The sequence below is a fragment of the Lissotriton helveticus genome, chromosome 2_1, assembly GCF_964261635.1.
Source record: "Lissotriton helveticus chromosome 2_1, aLisHel1.1, whole genome shotgun sequence".
NCBI classification, from domain to species: Eukaryota; Metazoa; Chordata; class Amphibia; order Caudata; family Salamandridae; genus Lissotriton; species Lissotriton helveticus.
The window spans coordinates 907879059-907899571 of record NC_136059.1 but is presented as its reverse complement, the minus strand read 5'-3'; the positions used below and the strand labels follow the sequence as shown (position 1 = coordinate 907899571).

At 44.1% G+C, this 20513-nt stretch overlaps 1 protein-coding gene across 5 annotated transcripts in view; it reads right to left on the bottom strand.

Annotated features, from left to right (window-relative positions):
- Nucleotides 1-20513, bottom strand: part of SEMA4D (semaphorin 4D) — a 923316-nt gene that overhangs the window by 462334 nt on the left and 440469 nt on the right. For all 5 annotated transcript variants that reach the window (XM_078675633.1, XM_078675632.1, XM_078675637.1 and 2 more), the window contains exons 5-6: nt 9744-10126; nt 2217-2362 (exon numbers count right to left, since the gene is read on the bottom strand). In XM_078675633.1, coding sequence (XP_078531759.1) covers nt 2217-2362; nt 9744-9837 — 240 coding nt within the window. In that variant the 5' untranslated portion in view covers nt 9838-10126. The remainder of the gene's footprint in view (nt 1-2216; nt 2363-9743; nt 10127-20513) is intronic.

The following is a 20513-nucleotide window of genomic DNA, read 5'->3' as shown; positions in this document are numbered from 1 at the left end:
AGAAAAACTATTAACTACTAAAGGGAATAATATCTCCAAACCTAATAAAAATGAGGGAACAGTATGAGAAGAGTTGAGCCTAGGGTCTTTATGAGTGTTGAACAGGGATGTGGATAGGTCTGTCCTCGTTCCTCAGTTTAGACAGCTAGGTAACTTTGGGAAAAGAACCAATGCAATGCTTGCACAAGGCAAGCCTCCGGTGCTCTCACCTTAGACTCTGGCTAGATGTGGAAGATACTGCAAAGGCAACTTTGTACGTGTGCATCAATTGCTGCTTAAAAGGACTAGAACCACTAGCACCCGAGTACAACATTCGTTCAGAAAAGGAAACATCGAAGTAATTCAAAACGAGGGAACAGTAATACATAGACGGGAGGAAGTTAGGAGGGCTTGAAAGTTAGCTTCTGAAACTAGAGGACAGTCTACTAAAGGCATCTTTGCAAAACTGCACGAGTTTGAGGTTTAAGGAAACAATGTATCAAACATTTTCACATCAAATCGACGTTTTGCACCAGGAAAATACTAACAGGAAAGCATGGAAAGAAACTAATGGGTGACTGCAGGAGCTAGAGTGAAGGTGTGTGAGCAGCCGAACAGGGAAGGGTCCAGAATAAATAACAGATGGAAACAACCTTAAATTTTTCCAAGGGGAAGGTTGTTGTCCATTGGTTTGTGTGATGGTATTTGTTTAGGTGTCTGTGTAGGGGTGTGTGGCGGTGTGTGGGTGTGTATAGAGTTCTGTCCTTGCCTGAAAGCCATCCATCCATCCATGGTATCAAATAATGCCAGAAGTATCTAGTACTGCCTATTATAAAGGGCCCAATTCTGTTTGCATTGATTTAAATTACTGACATAATGGTGGCACTGCATATAATCGAAATTCTGGATACATACTAGGCATCCTCAGCCCAACTGTGGCAAGTTGTAAACATATTTCACCCAATAGTGTTCATTTCACACAACAGCGGGGACGCCTGGAATAAAAGTGATCAACGGTGGCATCATTATGTCCTTTACTGACACACTGTGGGCATCATTAGCAGTACTGTGGCCAGGAACATCTGTGGCCCTGAAATTATGGTTGACTTTGACATATTGTACTGATTATGATAGGAATACCTGGCATGTGATGGTAATACACATGGGAATGTGAGATCGAATCTGTTCATGTGAGGCAGCTGTTTATAAGATCCCTTGATGGAAATGACTCCATAATCTTTGGGAACCACACATTATAAAAAAAATAAGAAGAAAAATAATAATAAATGGGTACTCCGAGGCAAAATTTGTTTTTCCTAATACTTTGGTTTTATCAAAATAGAAATTTGTGTATTTGACTGGAAAATGTTTTTCCAGCAACTCATATGCTGATGTTTTAAATGAAAATTACTGCATTCTCAAAACGTAGTTAAAGGTAAGAGATGCAGCCTCATGACTAGAGCGGTCGAGCTCGAAGCTGGGAGCCCGGTTCGAGTCTCGGCAAGGATGCTCAACCTCCTGTGATTCTGGGAAAATCACTTAATCTCCCTGTGCCTAACAAAAATGAATGTGTCCATCTGTAACGAAACTGGTGCTCATGTAAAGCGCTAGTTCGCGCTATATAAAACTCTAAATAAAAAGCAATTATTTAAATGAAAAAGGTTGTGGGGGAGCTACTGCTCTTGATACTTCCTTTGAGTCAGGGGTATTTGCTGCAGTGACTATTATTTAATTTGCTAATGGAGGCACTTCATACTGATAAATATTTTCCATGCATTCCTGCTGTGTTCGGGTGATCCCTGCTAGTAATCCTGCATTAGGTGGTCAGCCATGTAATCTTGTATGAAGTGTATACTCATGTAACATCAATAAACAGTGTTAGTGGCTCAGTAGGATTTTCATTAAGGCGGCAGTTGGAGACCCCGGTCAAATTCCAACAAATGTTATTAAGACTTTCAGCCATGACAGAAAGATATATGAAAATCTTTAAATTAAAAGTTAGTCAATTTTTTCAATTTATAGCTTTCCTTAAACTAGCTATGTGCTCTTGCAGCACCATGTTGTCTGAACATTGATAGGAGGGGATGGTTTATAACATTAATAAAATAACGTGCTTGCTTATTTCGTGTTATGATCACGCTGGCCAGTGGAGGAGAAGGCAGAAAGAATGGCATGTAAAGGATATGCAAGGTTAGGATAAAAGCAGGAATGCAGATATTTATTAAGATAATGCACACCTCACTCTGTTTGTCAGATACATCCAAAGAATTTACGGCGAAGATAGCTTCTCGCGCTCCTATGTATAAAACATCGGTGTCTTCGCTGAGCAATAACGTCGAGTAGTTGAAGATGCCAAACTCCTGAAACTGTTTTAGATGGATTTCTGTGAACCAAAAACAAGTGCAGCAAATGTAAGAAAGAATAGAGGTGCATCCAGATAAAAGCAGTAAACAATTCAAAGTTTGGCAAACGCGGACGGAGGTCCAGGACATGCATTTTCCCAAGAAACAGTGAAAAAGGTACCAAACTAACAAAAGGTCACTGTGGGCCTACCACAGGGGTTGCAATACAACTTTCACAATACTAATCGGACATATAAGGGAATCTACTTTCTAACCTTTAGTCTATTTTCCTCAAGTTACCACTAAGCAGCCTTTTTTCAATTCCATGCCTTCAATAGAGTCGATTATTTCAAGATTTTCTGGTCTAATTTCCAGCATTTTTCATGCTCTTCGCCACTCTGCTTTGCACCATGTTCCACAGGTGCTGCACTGACCGACCACCAACCCACCCCACTTGTGATGGCTGATCCCCCCCTCCTACTGCTTTTCCTTCCCCTTCTCCATTTTCGAAGTGTCAGCAGTAAGAGATGGCAATCTCCTAGCAACAAACTGTAGCCAAGAGTCTTTCATACAAACCTTTTGTAGTTTTTTTTCTTTTAGAGTCGTACTGCACAAATAAGGTATTCGGACTTTTCAATTTAGTTTATAATACTTTTTGAAGATGTTTGCTTCAAGTTTATTTGACGGAAGATTCATGTTTAATTGTTAGGACAACTCTACGAGAGCTAATAAACCAATACATTTGCAGAGCACCCCAGGACACAGGCAAACCTGTGACCTAAAAAGCTTGACTGGAGAAGAAAAACTATAATAGATAACATACACTTCCTGAGTACTTGCATCCCCTAAGCACACCAACCTACTTACCATTTGTTATTTTGTTTTTAACTGGCACTTACGTCACCAGATGGCAGCCTTTAGCACTGCAGGGTTGCAGATAATTAGATGTAGTTGACCACTAACACGGACTGCTAGTTCTATACAATTTTTAAAGCATACACGAGAATATCATTTGATACTTAAAGCATATGCCGGCTGATAAAGAAAAATGTGTCTGATTACAGAGAGAGTAGCAGTGGGAGAGAGTACCATAGGCAGCAGCATTGTACATACAGGGCTTGATCCCCAAAATGCTTGCATCTCATCAGGAAGGAGATATTCTGTTTTAGGTGGGCAACAGGCCTCTGGTAAGTTGGTAGGATAGCAATATTTTGTTGAGATAGTAGGCAGGCCAAACTAGCAGGGCCTCATGAATAAGCCAGTGTTTTGAATGGCACTCTTTCTAACTAGAAATCCGGCCTGTGTCATTCCAGTCAACTAAACGTGGTGCATGCTATGAAGGACAAGAGAAAGGTCCACTTGGTGGGTTTAAGCTGAGTGATGCTCGATTGACATCTTATCCTTTTCATTTTGAATATGGGAGTGTCCCATGCGAGTCTTACAAATAAGATAGGATCAGGAAAGAAGAGGTAGAAGACATTTGAAATACTATCCACATGTTGACAGACCAATTGATCTTCAGGATTGCGACCTTTTAAGATGGCATTGGGGAGAAGAAAGCACGACAATCAGTCAAATGGAATAGAGGAATGTATATTGCAGGTAGCAGGACCCTTGATGTAGTTCTGATACATATACTTTTAGATGTGCACAATCTGCCATGACTTGCCTGCAACCTCTGGTGTTTTGGATACATTGAGGTGGATTTATGTACGCTAAGCACACATCTGCTAGCCAAGTCTGTAGTTGGAGTGCATGAAGAAGGGGGAAAGCCAGTTAGACACTGAAGAAAAATGGGGACAGCACAAATTCTGATGAGTCCCACTAGTGGTGGTGGTGGATTTAGATAGGAATGATTCACCTGGGGGTTCCTATACTGGCAATAAGTAAGTAAATCATTAAAGGGCAGTGCCTCCAATTCAAACAAATAGAATTAATTAGTAGTACATAGTTAAATGTTGTCTCATGCCACCAAGAGGTCAAGGAGAAAGGACACATTAAATTTGGCTCAAGAGCAAGGCAGGAGCTTTGCCCTAAATGTTATTCATGGTGGTCTCTAACCTCTGAGCAGGACCAAACCAAACTGAAAATCATGGAGAATATTTTTCTGAAATGCATAGGCCTGTCACCATTATCGCTGGTATATTTGCAATTTAGGAGAGGACAGCTATTAGTCAAAAAATGCCTAAGGGCTTGGGATAACATTGGGATTCTTCAGGCGTGGGGTTTTTCAGTAGGTCTCCAAATTGGAGGATGGTGTTAAGCTTTGAGGTGATGGCTTGGACAGCACAGTTTGGGGACTAGGAAACCCAACCAGAATCTGCAATAACGACAAAGTATTGATGACCCAGTCTATTTATGTGAACGGAAACGGGGAGAAAATAAATAACGTTGCAGGGCAGAGAGTAACTGTATGAAAGCAAGGGTTGAGGATACTTTCAGATGGAGATCTTTTGTCATACTGTTAAAACAGGTTACTGTAAAAATGTTAGGAGGAGACCATCGTACGTAATTGCAAAAAGGCAGAAGCAAGCCCATGTCTGATAATGAACAAGACTGTCAATGGTTATTGTAAGTTCACGCTGCAAAATTCCCTTCAACAAGATTTAGGTCATATAGCAAACTCCAGAGTTCTTCATGAGCTGGCAGGATTTAAGCCTCGGGCTCTGAAACATTACATGGAATAACTACCCTAGTGACTTCAAACAATACTTTATTAAACCTTATGAAACAATCGGTCTCTTATGAAACACCTGACAATTCAGAACTTCAAAGATGCATCACGTTTGTGGAGTATGACGAAGATCTGAAGAGGGATAGGTTTAAGAATAAAAAGGACATTAACTTTCAGCTAAATGTAGTTTAGAGAAATTATGTTAATGTAAAATGTTGCTGTTCTTATCAAAGTAGTAATCTCTTGAATCAAAGCCATGACTGAAAATACTAGATTGAAATAGCCCTTGACTAGCACTTCTAATGTGCCTTTGATGCAGCTTTCTCATTCATCATCAGAACTAGACTTAATTTTTCTTTTATTGGGTTTGAAATTCCAGTTTTTCTATTGTTGATGCAAATACATGTTTGTTAGTCTTGTCCTAAAACGCCACGTGGGCCCGTGAGTCGGGATGGTAGATGTATCTAAAATGTTGAAAACGAGGCTCTAATGTAAAAAAAAAACAACTTTAAGCAGTGTGAAATGGTACAAGAATGATCTTGCATATGTTTCTAGAAACCTTTTCACAGGTGCAAGGCAACTTACCAAAATAAGCAACTTTTTATTCAGAAGAAAAATGCCAGCTTGTGGTAATGGCTCACGATTCAGGGACTGGTCACTAGCTATCCACCTCGTGGGACACTAGTGTCCCAAAAGTGCAGATTACAAAGAGGGTAAGCATGTCTTAGGTCATCATATCTAGCCTTGCAGTGGTGCGTGGTTCTGGAGCTTCCACAGAAGGCAATTTCTTCCCCCATTCTTCACACATAAGAAACCAGTCATCTCAACAGCACAGAGTCGGGCTGGATGCTCGCTTCTCCTCATCCCCTTCTTCCCAGATATGTAGCATGGTGCAAAAAAAAGTGTTATCATCATGGAAAACAGTTTGCCCTGTGAAGGGCAGGTCGGGCTTCCCCAAAACTTTGTTCAGCATTACTACCTGGTCGCGGTCAGGTTACAAGTTGGTTGTGGTGGAGCTTTAAAGAAAGAGCTGTGTGAAGACCACCAATCTTGGAATAACGGAGATTACAGGTAAATATTCGGCCTTTGAAAAGAGGTATATTATGCTAAAGGATAAGTGCATTTGCGGTCCCAGTGATAGACCCTGAAAACAGAGGACTAACCAAAGAAAATGCAGCCCCTAAGCCTACGTTTCAGATAGGTGGTGTTTCTTTCACAGACTTTAAACTGCTAACAGATGAATGGCAACACGAACAGGTTGGTAGGCTTGGGTTGAGCAATCTGCACCCTATATAAATTCCACAGGTTCTAGGTGTACAATTCTTGCACACAAAAGGTTTTGGGAGGAATGCTTGGAATAGGAATAACCACTGGCAGTCGCCCGGGTAGCCTTCCAAACCATCATTCTTTTTGCTCACCATGCCTCCTCAGGTTGGAGCCAGCAACTCAGTCTTAACCCTGCTCCAATAGGAACAGGCCAACGTCAACTGCAGGCTCTTCCTGAACCACAACAAATGCAACCCAAGACTAGTTTCGCCCTAATCATGATTTCTACAGCGTATGGGCACACGTAGTACAGGACCCACATATCGGTGTACAATTACAATGCTCCCCCCACCGAGGCAAAACTGAAACCAAATTAGGGGGATGTCAACTTTTTTTGTGATCAGTACTCAAGTCACAGTATGATGCGAAGGAACACCATTAATTGGCTAAGTGGCATTTGGACAGAACATGTGGAAGGACGCACCAGAGCTCATTACTCTATTTTGGAACAGAGAATTATCCACATAAGATTATTTGAATTGGCTTGCTCTTAAAGAACAAGTTACTTACCTTCAGTAATGCCTTATCTGGTAGGGACTATCTAGCCGCAGATTCCTTACCTAAGAATTATCCCCAGGCATCAGACTGGATCTGGAAATTTTTTGTGCACAGTACCCCTGCATGCCAGTAAGTGCAGATGTTCAACTCTGCCTGGCGTCGTTCACACCAGAAGTGAAGTCACTTACTTTTTGTGACATTCCACTCCAAAAGCGCAGAGTCACAAAGGACACTGACCACTGGTGCGTCACACTAGGGCCCTGGAAGTGGAAAACCCTCTACGCTTACAGAGCGGGGAGGATGGGTGGGTTGGTAAGGAATCTGTGACTAGATAGTGTCTCTACAGGATAATGCTAATGTAAGTAACCTGTTCACCTTAGAAGAGATCCCCAAGCAATACCTCTCTGGAGGTGGGTCTGCAGACTAATTTCACATGAGGAAGTCCTGCAGGTCGGAATGGGCAAAATGCCCATCCATACGGACCGGACTGTCCAGGCCACAGTGCTTGATAAACGTGTGCAGGGAAGCCCACGCTGCCGCCTGGCAGATGTCCAGGACTGGAACTGAGTGCTAATGCAGTGGTTGAAGCATTAGGCCAGGTGGAATGAGCACACAAATCCCTCAGGGAGTTACTTATTAGTCAATGCGTAACAGATTTTGATGCAGAAAATGTTCCATCATGAAATGGTCTTCTGAACAGCCTGTCCTTCTTCACTCAGACATACCCCACGAAGAGTTGTTCGTCCACCCGAAATCATGTTTGGTCAAGGTAAAAACAACGCTCATGTTGGGTCCGGATTGTGAATTTGCTCCTCTTTCTTTGAGGGATAAGGAAGAGCTTAAAAAGTAGGCAGAGTGATGGTTTGGACTTCAGACGTAAGGAAGCTCATGTGCGAAGCACCAGGTTGTTTGGGTAGATGTTAAGATAAGGAGGCTTGGATGATGAGGCCTGAAGCTCACCGACCTTCCGGGCAGATGTTATAGCTACCAGGAAGGCCTTCTTGATGGTAAGAAGCATGAAACGTCTGTTATGTACGGGATCAAAATGAGCGCTCATCAGGAACGTCAGGACCAGATTGAACTAGGAGCTTGAGGGATCGCTCCCTCGAGGCCTTCGGAAGCATGGCGCAGCAGTCTGGGCAGGCCTTTGGGTCAAGGTCCCGCTTGAGGCACCACAGGCAAAAAAGATGCGGGTCCGTGACAGGTACAGCAGTGCTTGAAGCAGGCCTTCTTGGAGGACATCTGTGCCACACCAGGGGTAAGACCTCAAAGAAGTCTGACAAAACGTAGAAAAAAAAGGGTAGTCAAAAAGAGACTAAGGGGTGCTCTTCCCGGATCTGCTCTGATGCGAACAGAACTGCTATTAGAGCGTTTGGTGTCACCTATATAGGCACCGTGGATCTCACTTCCAGCATGTATGACTATGAGGTCACCTACCGACGGGAAGGGGTACTACTCAAAAAATGTCCAGGTCCAGTATGACGCCTAGGGAGAATTCTAAGGTAAAGAATCTGCAGCTAAAAATCTTTCAGATGCAATGTTTCACATCTGGATTTGCTCCAAAGAGTAAGCTGTCTGATATCGTTCTGAACATTCTCACCCAAGTCAACCACAATTTTGCAGATTTGCATAACAAAAGATAGTTGATATCAATGTTTTTATTACTTTGCCATTTTAAATTTGACATCCGATTATAGTATCTTCATGAATTTGCACTACATGTATATTGCAGTAACCCAAAGGGATGAAAAACATTTACTGAGAAAAAAAAGCCGTAAGGAGTCGGGTACACTCCTAAACAGCCTTGGCAAAGTCCTCAAATGAGAAATGTTTGGAAATTTCTTGCACACTGGGTGCAGGTGTTCATTCATTGGAATAGAAGGGGTCACGGGCCTTGGAGCAAGCAAAGAAAATGCACCCCAATTCTGATGTAGTTGACCCAGGAGAACTTTGGGCCCTGGTGCCACCGTACCTACTGCACTCTTGATAGCTCCGTCCTTGAACAAATGGATGATACTCAAGTTATCTACTGGAAATGTAAGGGTTCCGATGAATTCAAGTCTGTGTTAAGAGATTGCACAATGCATGTCATGCGACAAGTTTTCCGCGCTGGACATCTGCGAGGCTGATACATGGGTGTCCCTACAAAACTTTACCAGGCACTAGTGTCTAGATAATTTTTTGTCAAAGCTACAGAAATACGAGTTTAATGCGAGTTCATTGAGAAGGAGTGTAGGTAGCATTTATAAAGCACACATAAGAGAGTGACGGTCTTTCAACGTTGGTTACTACATGAAGACAAGATGCAAGGTGCCCAAGTTGTACAAAAGAGCTGGTGATGGAACCGAGAGGTGGCACAATGGTGCTCCCTTTTAACTTCATGTTACAATTGAGACAGGTAGCGTTTTGGACTTTTTGTAAATTATGGATGCATTTCACAATGAGCTCAGCTTTGAGGAATTTGATATAATAAAAACGTGTAAAACTGAGTCCCGGCAGGGCATACTCAGCCTTTCATACTTCCGAGGTGGTTAACTAGAATACTATAAACTGGGTAACAGTAACATCTGTTATCTGCAGTACTTAGAAGTGGAATAAGTGAGGCAGCAAGTTCTACATTAACAAAAATTACTACAACTGTGCACGCTACCAAAATAGTTACAAAGTGTTTTAACGCCCAAGACAAATGTAAGGGGATACTTCATACACAATCAAGATGAACTAAAAACAATATATCTTTTTGTTAACAGAAACAGCAGGAACGTACAAAAATGAAAATGTTAACTTTGCTCTGTTTCAGCAACATCCCAGAAACCCTGCAGAGCGGAAACTGAAAAAAATCTCATTTTAAAGAAATCTCTCAGCTGATCCACAGACTTTTGAAAATGCATACAAAAGGAAACATCCCTGGCGGCCCCTCTTACCTTGCTGATCCCACGTAGTCCTGGGCACTGGCCCCACGGCTACCGCAGTCCCAAGAAAGAAGCCCCAAGCTGCACAGAGGACAGTCAGAGCCATATTAGAAGCTGGACGCACTCGAGAGACCCCGGCAACGTCTCCTCATGTGGCAGAAAAAAGGAGCGATTTACTGAGCAGGCATAGCCGGTGCTGAGAAGCACTTCGGAGCCGTCTGAGAAGAGGATGCAGCTAGTGATGGGCTTCTGGTTATAGTCCAGGAGGCGTGGCCATTTCCGCTGGCGGGCCCTCTCATTCACATCAACCACAGAACGTGCGACTGTCGCCTCTCGGAACAGGTCAGCTAGTCAGTCTTCAACATCCGTCCGTGTCTTCACGCCAGAAGAGGAAGCTGAAAGGAAGTGGGGGGGGGGGGGGGTTTAATTATATTTTTTCGTGAGTATAAATATAACGGCGCTAACGTTAGTTACATCACAAATACTGTGGGGTGAATAGGTGCCATAATGCTGTGAATGGCGAAAGAGGACAGGGGCACCCTCTGGCGAACTCGTGAGGGCCTGGGGGGGGGGGGGGGGGTTGCGGATGGGGTCACACTGAAAGGAGAAGTCGCGTTAAAAAGGGAAGAGATACGCTCAGCTGGGAACTGCAGCATAACGCTGAAAATAGCAAATGGGGATGGTGAACACAGCAACAGTAAAACCCTGAAAGCAGAACTGCGCAGGCTGCACTGAATTGGTCTGCCTAGGTTGCGGATTATTGAACAGAAAATATGTTTCCTCATATCATTGTCATTTCTGTTTTTAAATGTTCTAAATGTTATATGTATAATTGTATCCTGTCAAAGTAAAACAATAAAAATATATTGAAAAAAAAGCTACATCACTTGATCAGTAAACATTCACATTATCAAGCAATTAGGACTGAAAAGTTAGTTGCTCCTGTAATACTGGGATTACCTGGCGATGCACCCCTAAATATAGGCTATAGACAACATCCCTCCCCAAAAAATTGAATCACATTCGATTTCCATCTTTAACATGCTCTGAACATAGAGGCGCCCACTTAAGAGCAGCTAACATGAGGCTAGTTTACTACATGTCCCTTACAAACTGTACATATCTCCACAGCTATTAATAAAAGAATAAGTCCAGCACTCTCAAACGAGTTGGCAAGCCGTGTTCCATCGACAGGTAGGTCAATAATCGCCCCCATATTGGTGGAGCTCTTATCGGTCCCATACCAGTAGTCGGAGTGTATTGAAAACAGTATGGGAATTGTGCTCCCGTGTACAATGGGGCTGGGGTCAGTGGGCGTTGGGGGCAGGGTCAAAGGCGCGCTCAAAATAACAAAAGTTTCTGTATCTATTTTGTTGGTCTTTCAAGTAATTGCATATAAAATAACGGCTTAACTGAAAAATAAATGCAATTTAAACTAATCAGCGAGAGATGCACTTAATGTTGTAAAACCTTTAATAATTCATTCGATCACTGCAGAAATCTACGTGTGTAACCAGAGAGCCACTGAATTGAATTCTGGGTTGTGCAGTGGGGTATAGTGACTTGTGAGCTTTTAAATTTACGACATTACCATAGCCTGTGAAAGAAAGCACAATGAATATGTATGGCATTACACATAGTAGAAGATAGGCTGCCACAAAGTGCACAAAAAGATTTAACTTTTGAATAAAAAAGTGCTTCCAAGATATAGATCTTGGTATGCAGACGGGACTTAGTGCAAACATTTTTTGCCTAACTGTTCCTTAAAAGTACTCACTACACAGAGCTCATCTTACAAGACCTCTCTAAAAGAATACTTTAAGTGACTCGAATTAATGCTAATTCTTGCTCCCAAGCAGCCCGTACACTTGCAGATTAAACACATGTGCACATTTACATTTCTTTCAAGCAGCAGCCACCTTAGGCAAGAAGGCTGGTTTCTTGGTCAGCTGTTTGTCCTTTACTTTTCAGTGCCTCTCCAGCGTGAGAGAGATCCTGCAGCGATCAGTCGACCAAATCCACAAAAGTCAGCCCACTACCGAAATGGGACATCCTTTAAAGTGCTTGCGCTCCGTTTTATCAATCAAAAATGTGCTTTGTTAGTTCATGAATTAAATGGAGTGCAGCATTAAGATCTTTTTAGGACGTTAGGAAGAAAGCTCCAGAGGTGTTAAGGCACCTGCCATCGATTGCTATGAGCCAACACCCCCTTTGCATCTACAATATTCTTCAAATTCTGGCCAAGCTGGCTGCATGGCCAGTCTATCAGTCGTCCCTTTAACTGTTTACGCACCAATTACCATCATAACATTTAAACTGCATAAGTATCTAGGCAGAGATTGAACTGAGGTGGTTGAAAGTGGTGAGGCGGAGGGCACATAGATCTCAAAGATGACGCATTAGTGGACTCACCTGGAAGTGAGACAATAGAATAATTCTTAATTACAGGGTTTAGTTTGTTGTGCAACTCTGCGCACATCCTCCTTCAGCACCCAATCTGTCCACATTCTAGGAGTCCTTATAAAGCTATTTTCACATTCAAACACCTGCTGTTTACATAAGGGGCAGCAATTTCATTGAATTTAATCCAACTAAACAAGTACACAATGTTAAACATCCACAGAAATGGAGGTTCCAATTTAGAACAAGTTTTCATTCGAGTACTGAACAATGGTGTGTGCAAAAATAACATCCATCGCTCAATCATGGCAGAAATGCCTTATTTGACAATAATACATGCAACAGGATGGGGAGGCTAAATTGCACACGTGGCCTCTTTTTGGAGATTTGCAAATGGAACGTTGAGGCAAAATGCATTCTTCAGTAGCAAAGTTCTCAGTTTGACAGGCTTAGCTTGCCTTTAACCTGTCACTGAAGGGGGCAAGCAAAAACTTGTAAGGCGAGATAATTTGTTCCACAGAGGAACAAACACATCAGCACTGAGTAAGGAATAGCTAGGCCAACCCCATCTGTGTAAGTAAAGAATATTAAGTGGTTCTAGATCTGTTGCCTGCTACGGTTTGTCTTTTTCCGGCATCCAGCCCGCTTGCTGATCTTTTACAGCTCGCCCAAGGTTGTGGCTCCATTGTTTTATTTACTGCTTATTCAAAATGTGTACAGAAGTACTGTCCTGATATCTCAACTAGTGGTTGATACTTGCAAATGCAACGGAAAAACGTAATAAAGATAAATAAATAAGAAGTCCAAGTAGTCATTTTCGTTCTCCCCAGTACAACAGCCCGACCAAGCAAAACGATTGAGTCCCTTATTATGGTTGCAGGCTGATCCTCAACTCTTACCTGCTGGCTGGCGTTGCAGTTTTATTGGTGCAGTGAAAGTTGCTCGCTTAGCAGACTTCAAAGCAGCGGCTTCACTTATGAGGAGGCTGTGAAAAAGACTTCACCTTAGAACATAGACTACTGGGTGAAGTAGGCATGGCAGGCCTGTGCATCAGCACTAGTCTTCAGGAGGGGTTAACTCCACAGCCAGGTGCTCAGATATGTTTACTGCAGCCTAATTAATCCATGACAGTGGTAGTTGTGGCTTTGACGGATCAGGGCGTTTCTGCTTTGGTGGTGAGGTGATACAGTGGATTTTCCTGACATCATAGGCACCAGGTTCTTGGTTTTCTTGCGGTTTGCCAGTCGACAAAATTATGCTTGTTATGGCAAATGTCTTGGCACAGTTCACAAAGGGACAGCTCAATGAAACCAGGGAGCAACCTTATAGCATGGGCCACTTCTGGTTTCGTCCTATTGTGGTAGTTTCTCTGGGTGTTGCCCCCATACTGGGAACATGATGGGCGTCTCCTCCTGGACAGTCTCTTCTCCTGCAGGGATAGGGCACACTCATCCTCTCTAAGCAGGAAGAGGGGCTTCTAGATAATTTAGGGATAGCCTCAACTCATCCAGCAGCAAGTACAGACTCAAGTGATGCCATCCCACCTCTGGAAGATTGCTGTTTGGTAGACACCAGCCCTGGTTACACAGCAGCTCTTCAAGTAGTCTGCAGAGTATTCTCTTATTTGGTCAAGAAGAACTCTGAACTGGAACGGAGAGGGTTGGTTTGGATACCACTGTTTTACACACTGTCCAAACAGGAAATGTTAATCCACTGTTTAACGCTTTAGAACAGATATAGATTGGTTCTCTCATTTTTTTGCTGCTCCTCAGACACATTCTTGGTGCTAAGTAATGGTTCTCAAAAGAGGCTCTAGCTCCAAGCAAGAGTATCCAAAAACATGGCACAATGAAATGTGAGATCTCTGCACCTAGCAATCATCAACCTTTCTAAAGCAGTAATGAGAGATGGACAAAAGGGCAGGCACTGTGTAGAAATGTTCTCACCTTGAACTACTGATACTGAAATCCCACCCCTGCCATCTGCAGTGTTTAGGAAGAACTATTCTGCAGCCTTTTTCTAATGAGGCACGCACTGAATTTCGAAAGGAAGCTCTGTCTCCGTTATTCCCCACTTCAGTGTATGGGTTTCCACCCTCTAGCCATAGAACTGTCGACACTACATTGCCACTGTCTGGGGCAACTGTAGTCAACTTCATCTTGAGGAATTCTAAACCAGGAGCATCCAAAATGGATCCCAAACCCTAGTACTCAAGACTCTTACAACACAGAGTTGTATGTCTATACATGTGCTACACCTGCACTGCACACAAACACACTTGACATGCACACAGGATGCCCGCGCACATTTTCCATAACGGGATCTATACAGAAGAACAGTCAGAAGAGTGCACTCACTCTTACAGAAAAAAATCTAGTCACACTAAAGATTCACAAAACTCTGTATACTGCTACTACTGCTTTACGTGTCTTACACCAAACTTGGACAGTAGTCCTATACCCACTGTAAGAGCATGATAGGTGTGCTCATCCAGGTCACAGAACAGGTTGTGAACCTTGTATCATCAGGGAAATGAAAAGAAACTTGCTAAAGCGCACTGCGGCCAAGCGGCTTCCTGGCGCGTGGGGGTGGGGACCGGATTCTACTAAGCAACCGAGGGGGCTAACAGGGGAAGGCCTGGGAAAAGAGGAGAGTTTTTAGGGCTGTACGAAAGGAGGGATAAGTAGGGATAGAACAAATGGACAGCGGAAGGCTGTTCCAGAACTGGGGGGCCAGAACCGAGAAACGGGTGCCACCAGTTCGGGATTTACGGAAACGGGGTACTTGGAGAAGAAAGAGAGATGAAGAGCGAAGGGTGCGAGCCGGGGTGTAGGGAGTGATTAAAGAAACAATAAAAAGGGGAGCAGAGTGGGTATAAGCCAGGAAAGCTAAGCAAACCAATTTAAAAAAAGATCTAAAGTGCACAGGGAGCCAATGAAGGGACTTGAGTACAGGCGTGATGTGAGGATTTGGGAAGGTGAAAAATGAGACAGGCTGCCTGGTTTTGAATGGCCTGTAACCGTCGTGTTTTAAAAGCCGGAATGCCCACGTAAAGACCATTCCCGTAGTCGAGGCGGGGGGTGATGAGGGCCACGACGATGGATTTGAGGGCATTCGTGGAGAAAAACCGGGAGATTTTTCGGATGAGGCGGAGGGATAGGAAGCAAGATGAAACGACGGAGCTGACTTGAGCATGCATGGAAAGGTCATTGCTGACCTTGATGCCAAGGGTACGGACGGAGGAAACTGGTAGGGGGGGGGGCCAAAGGAAAGGGGCCATTGAGTCGGGGACCAGGGATTAGTGGGGCCACCCGTGAGGACAAGCTCAGTCTTATCCGGATTCAGCTTAAGATGATTCATGGTCATCCATTCCGAGATAAAGACTAGGGTGGAACTAAGAAAGAGAGGAGAATCCGAAGTAGAAAGATCAAAGATGAGCTGGAGGTCATCCGCGTAGTTATACACGGAGACCCCCAGCTCACGAAGAGAAAGAATGAGAGGATAGATGTATAGATTAAAAAGGAGAGAGAGAGGAACCTTGGGGGACCCCACACACAAGAGAGCGGGGGGGGGGGGAGGGGGGGCGGAGAATCCTGCAAAATGAACGGCCTGGGACCTGCCTTGAAGGAAGGACGCTAGCCAAGAGAGTGCCACTCCCCTGATGCCGGCTGCGCTGACACGGTCGAGAAAAATGGCATGGTCGACCATGTCAAACGCAGCCGACAGGTCAAGGAGCACCAGGGCTTGGGGAAGATTAGAGTCCACTTTTCCCTTGAGCTCATCCAAAACAGCGGTGACCACAGTCTCGGTGGAATGGCCTGGGCGAAAGCCCGCCTGATGGGAGGCCAAGAGGCAGTGTTCCTCAATATGTGAGGACAGGCAAGATGTGACGTGGCTTTCCAAAATCTTACCCCAAGTAGGGAAGAAGGGAAATGGGCCTGAAATTAGGGGGGGGGGGAGGGATCCAGACCATGTTTTTTGATAATGGGGAGGACTATTACGGTTTTAAAAGAAGAAGGGACGGAACCAAAAACCAGCGAAGAGTTAAGAAGAGTGAGAGGGGGTTCAGGACAATAGGTGAAAAGGGTTTGAAGGATCCGGGCCTGGGCACAGTCGGCCGGAGAGCCGGACTTGACTTTAGCAAGCAAAAGAAGAAATCTTTCAATAGAGATAGGAGGAAAGTGGTCCAGCAAAGAAGGCGGCGGTGGGAGGGGGAAAGTGGCTCGAGGTTGAGAGACTGCAGGGATATTGGCTTTAATGGTGGCAATCTTGTCGATAAAATAGTTATTGAGTACAAGGCAGAATGATTGGGAGGGGGCGGGGCTGATGTTCGTACGATCGGAGGTTGCAAGCTGCTTAACAAGGGAAAAAATCTCACGGGGTTTGTTTACAGAAAGAGCAACTTTCTCTGAGAAATAGTGTGTTTTGGCCGATACAATTGCTTTCTTATAGCTGTTAAGCAGAAGTTTGTATTTGGCGCGGAGTAGGGGACAATATTTTCGCCTCCAGTGGCGCTCCGAGCACCTGAGACTAAGTTTAAGATCTTTAAGTTCACTCGTGAACCATCTGTGTGCGTCATGTGGCCGGACAGATTTGACTTTCTTGAAGGGGGCGATCATATCACAGGAGGAAGAAAGCCAAGTGCTGATGGCGTCAGCTTGGGATTCGAGAGGGAGATCCGTCAAATCAGGCGCTGAGGAGGCCAGAGAAGAGGAAAGAAGAATAAGGTCCGTCTGGTTCCAGCTACGGGCTAACACGTTCTTTCCAAGAACGTGTTTAGCAGAAGAGGCAGAAAAAATGCTAAAAGATAATAAAATGATCCGACCAAATGCACGGAAGGATAGAAGGAGGAGAAATTTGGCGACGCAATGACCAAATTTGGTCCAAAGTGTGACCCTTATCGTGGGTGGGGGCAGTGATGTGAGAGGGAAAATTTAATGACTGAAGAGTAGCAGAGAAGTCTTTAGATGCGGAGCTTTCTCTGGGATCATCAGGCCAATAATTAAAATCCCCAAGTAGGACAACTGACGAGTTGTTTACCGCCAAAGTGGCCAAGAGGTCCTGTAACGAGGGAACAAACTGAGACATGGACAGGGGAGGACGATACATGAGCACGAAAGTGAGGGGATCAGTAAGGTTAACGGACGAGCTACAAGGAAATCCACATTAGGTATAGGTGGGTGATCGAGAAGCTGGAATTTAAGCGAGGAGCGAATAATCATTGCCACGCCACCACCGGCTTTTCCAGCCGGGCGGTCCGCGCGAAGAGCATAATGAGTGTCGGGGAGAATAGCCAAGAGGTCGGGAAGTGAGTCTGTGGAGAACCAGGTTTCGGTGAGGAATAAATAATCGGGAGAATCCGAACTTAAAAGATTGAAAAGCTCGATTTGGTGCTTAACTGCCGACCGAGTGTTAAGCAGAAGAGCAGAAGCTGCAGATGGTGGAGTTTGGGAGGGAAATGCTACCGGGAAAGCGGGATGGGAGGAGGTGGAAAGATGAGGAAGGGGGTGTGAGCATGGGGGGTGGGATGCTAGGACACCAAGAGTGTCGAGACGTTGCGCCAGTGAAGGAGAGAGAGGGCTAGGGACCATGAGTGCAGATAGTTGCGCAGATGTGTATGACAAAGATTGGGCAGGGTCTCTGGCCCCTGGTCCCGGCCGGTCGCGGACGGGCGCAGACGGGCTTGCCTTAGGCGCGCCCGCTGCGCCCGTCCGCTGCGCGTACGGGGGAAACACATGATTAGTAGTATCGTTCAGGGCGTGGCCAGGTGAAAGTGGGCGTGGCTGGGGGAGCGGCTCGCTGATGGCGGCGAGCGAGGATGCCTGAACCCGCTGCAGCGTCTACCTCGGCTGCGCGGGGCCAACGAGGCAGGGAGAGGTCCCTGCGAGGGTAAGTGAGTTATAATTAAAATAAACAGAGTGAACACAAAACGGGACAAAAAAGTCTTAAAATATCAGGGCTTCAAATAAAAGCTCCCGCGGAAGGCAGGGGAGAATCCCTGGGTCTCTGCTAATGTGCTAGATTTGCCCAACAGTGGAGCCAACACAAAGTCAGTATACTATTTCCACATGTAATTTGGCACTCCCAGTAGGAGCACACACACCAATCGGTCGCGCAGAGAACATTCCTGTCCCAACATGGTTGTACCCATGTAACCAATGAAGGCTAACCTTGCAACAATGGTAACTCCAATATACAGTTTCATTAGCCCGTTGAAGATCCACATTACCTTCCCACTTTTTAATTTTTCAAAAGATTAGTCTAACTTTACCATTTATTTGTATAAAATGGTGCACTTACATTTCTCTCACCTGACCAGATGGCTGCATCAACTTTCTGCAAAATAAGATTGCAATAATACGAGTTTTAAAAACAATACATTTTAAAATCATCTACTTCCGGAGAGGAAAGCTTATGTTTATAAATATCAAGTACCATTCAATTACAACTTCTTGAAAAGGAATTGAAAGGCACTCTCCAACTGCTATGGGACAAGTATCACTAAGTAATGATTCCCAGAGCAAACTCTTCAGCAACATTTGGGGGTTGAAGCGAAGGAGCTGTGCAAAAGTTTACACTTGGTCTCTTGCTTATTTAGGAGTGTTGGAAGGGGATGAATCAAAGATGTCCTGGGATTAAATTTAGGCTCCGACTGGCTAAAGGTGTTCTTGCTCCTGCTCGAGTGTGGGTGCTTAACTCATAGAAAGGCCCTAGAAAGTCTTTAACTGCGTATCAGGCCTGGATCACAAGCAGCTACTATTGTGCACCCCAGTGAGGAACTTTCTCTTAGTAAGGGCGACTCCAACAGCCCGAAGTTCAATAGAGAAGAAAAAATAGAGGTTCTGGTTTTCGGGAGGTTATCCCTCTCCCTGGCCCTCTGAATGGTGGCCTTCCGAAATTGAGAATCCACCAACTGCTACCCGTCATGGGCCATGTCCATTGCTCTGCTGCTTTGTGGCCAAGTTTGCAGACTACAAATGCCAACACATATACCAGGTCAGCAGAGAATCGGCCACTTTTCTTTTTTATTTTGCACTCAGAAGCTTTGTAAGTCATCCCACTACTTCACTTAAGACTGTCAAAAAAACTATTCTACTTTCCATTATTCTTTGAAAGATTGATTACAGCAATTCACAATCTTGGGCTCTCCAACTATCTGCTGCATGAATTTAATCTTACAAAAAATACTGTAGCCACTCATTTGTATTATCCCTGCCCGTTCCTACTTCATTCTATCTTCTTGTTCTTCATTTCCTACCTGCTGTATTTTCAACGTTTTCTGCATTTATCATCATACAATTCATGTCAAAGGCTCCTTTTCATGAAGAACCTCATCACAACACCACATTCCTAGGAGACCACTTCGATTTGCCACAATCCAGCTCGCACAAATTCATGATGTATATTTTTTTGAAAAAGGGCTTAACTTGGTGGACAGTCTTTACGTTGTTGCCAAACATTGGAATCATTTTCCACTCAAAACTTCGTATTTTCCAATAATCATCATGTGCTTCTCTCTTTCGGGTAACTTTCACAGTGGCAGGCCCTTGTTGTGTAACAGTATGTGCTTCTTTTAACAGTCCTTACATCCTCCTTTGACAGTTTTCACAGCCTCTTCAAAGGAGGAGGTAGTTTATTTACCTGTACATTCTTTATAATCTCCTTGCCTGAAATTTGCTGCTATTTGAGAAGGCATGTGCAGCATTTTAATGTCCTCACGCTTCATCCAGCAGGGCCTATAATAACGCATTTTCTATACACTACCAACTCCGCTTCCACACTAGAGGCATGACAGACAAAGTATAACGATATAGTGATTTGTGGCCGAAAACTAACTAAGCCAGAAAAGATGCCATTTAAAAAAAATATATATATTATTTTCAAGAGTTTTATATAGCGTTGGCTAGACCCGGAGGTATCAAAGCGCTTTACATGTGCATCAGATCATAGTTACAGGTTACATCATAACAAAGGTTACATAGTTCTTAGAGCAAGGCCACATAGTTACTGGTAAGGTGGAGATAAACAATAAGCACAAATACGTAAGGGGAGAAGCAGGCAAGGTGAGAGATTCAGGGGAGGGGGGGTTGGAGCAGGGGAAGTAGACAGATAAAGAAGGCGGGAAAGAGGAGGTTAGGGTAAAAGAAATCAGTGTACATGTTATCAAATATTGATTCAGCATCATTTCAAAATTAAAGATATGGGGCTAGAAACAAAGAATCCTGAACTGTAGTAGAGGGTGGTTGATCTATTGCAACTCGAAGGCACCATACATCCCGCAATTTGATTCACAGCAGATCACAATGAGTATTAAAGGGGATTCAAAAGACCAGTCCAATCTAAAAGGTTCACATGTAGTGAATTACGGGAAGTGCGTATTCT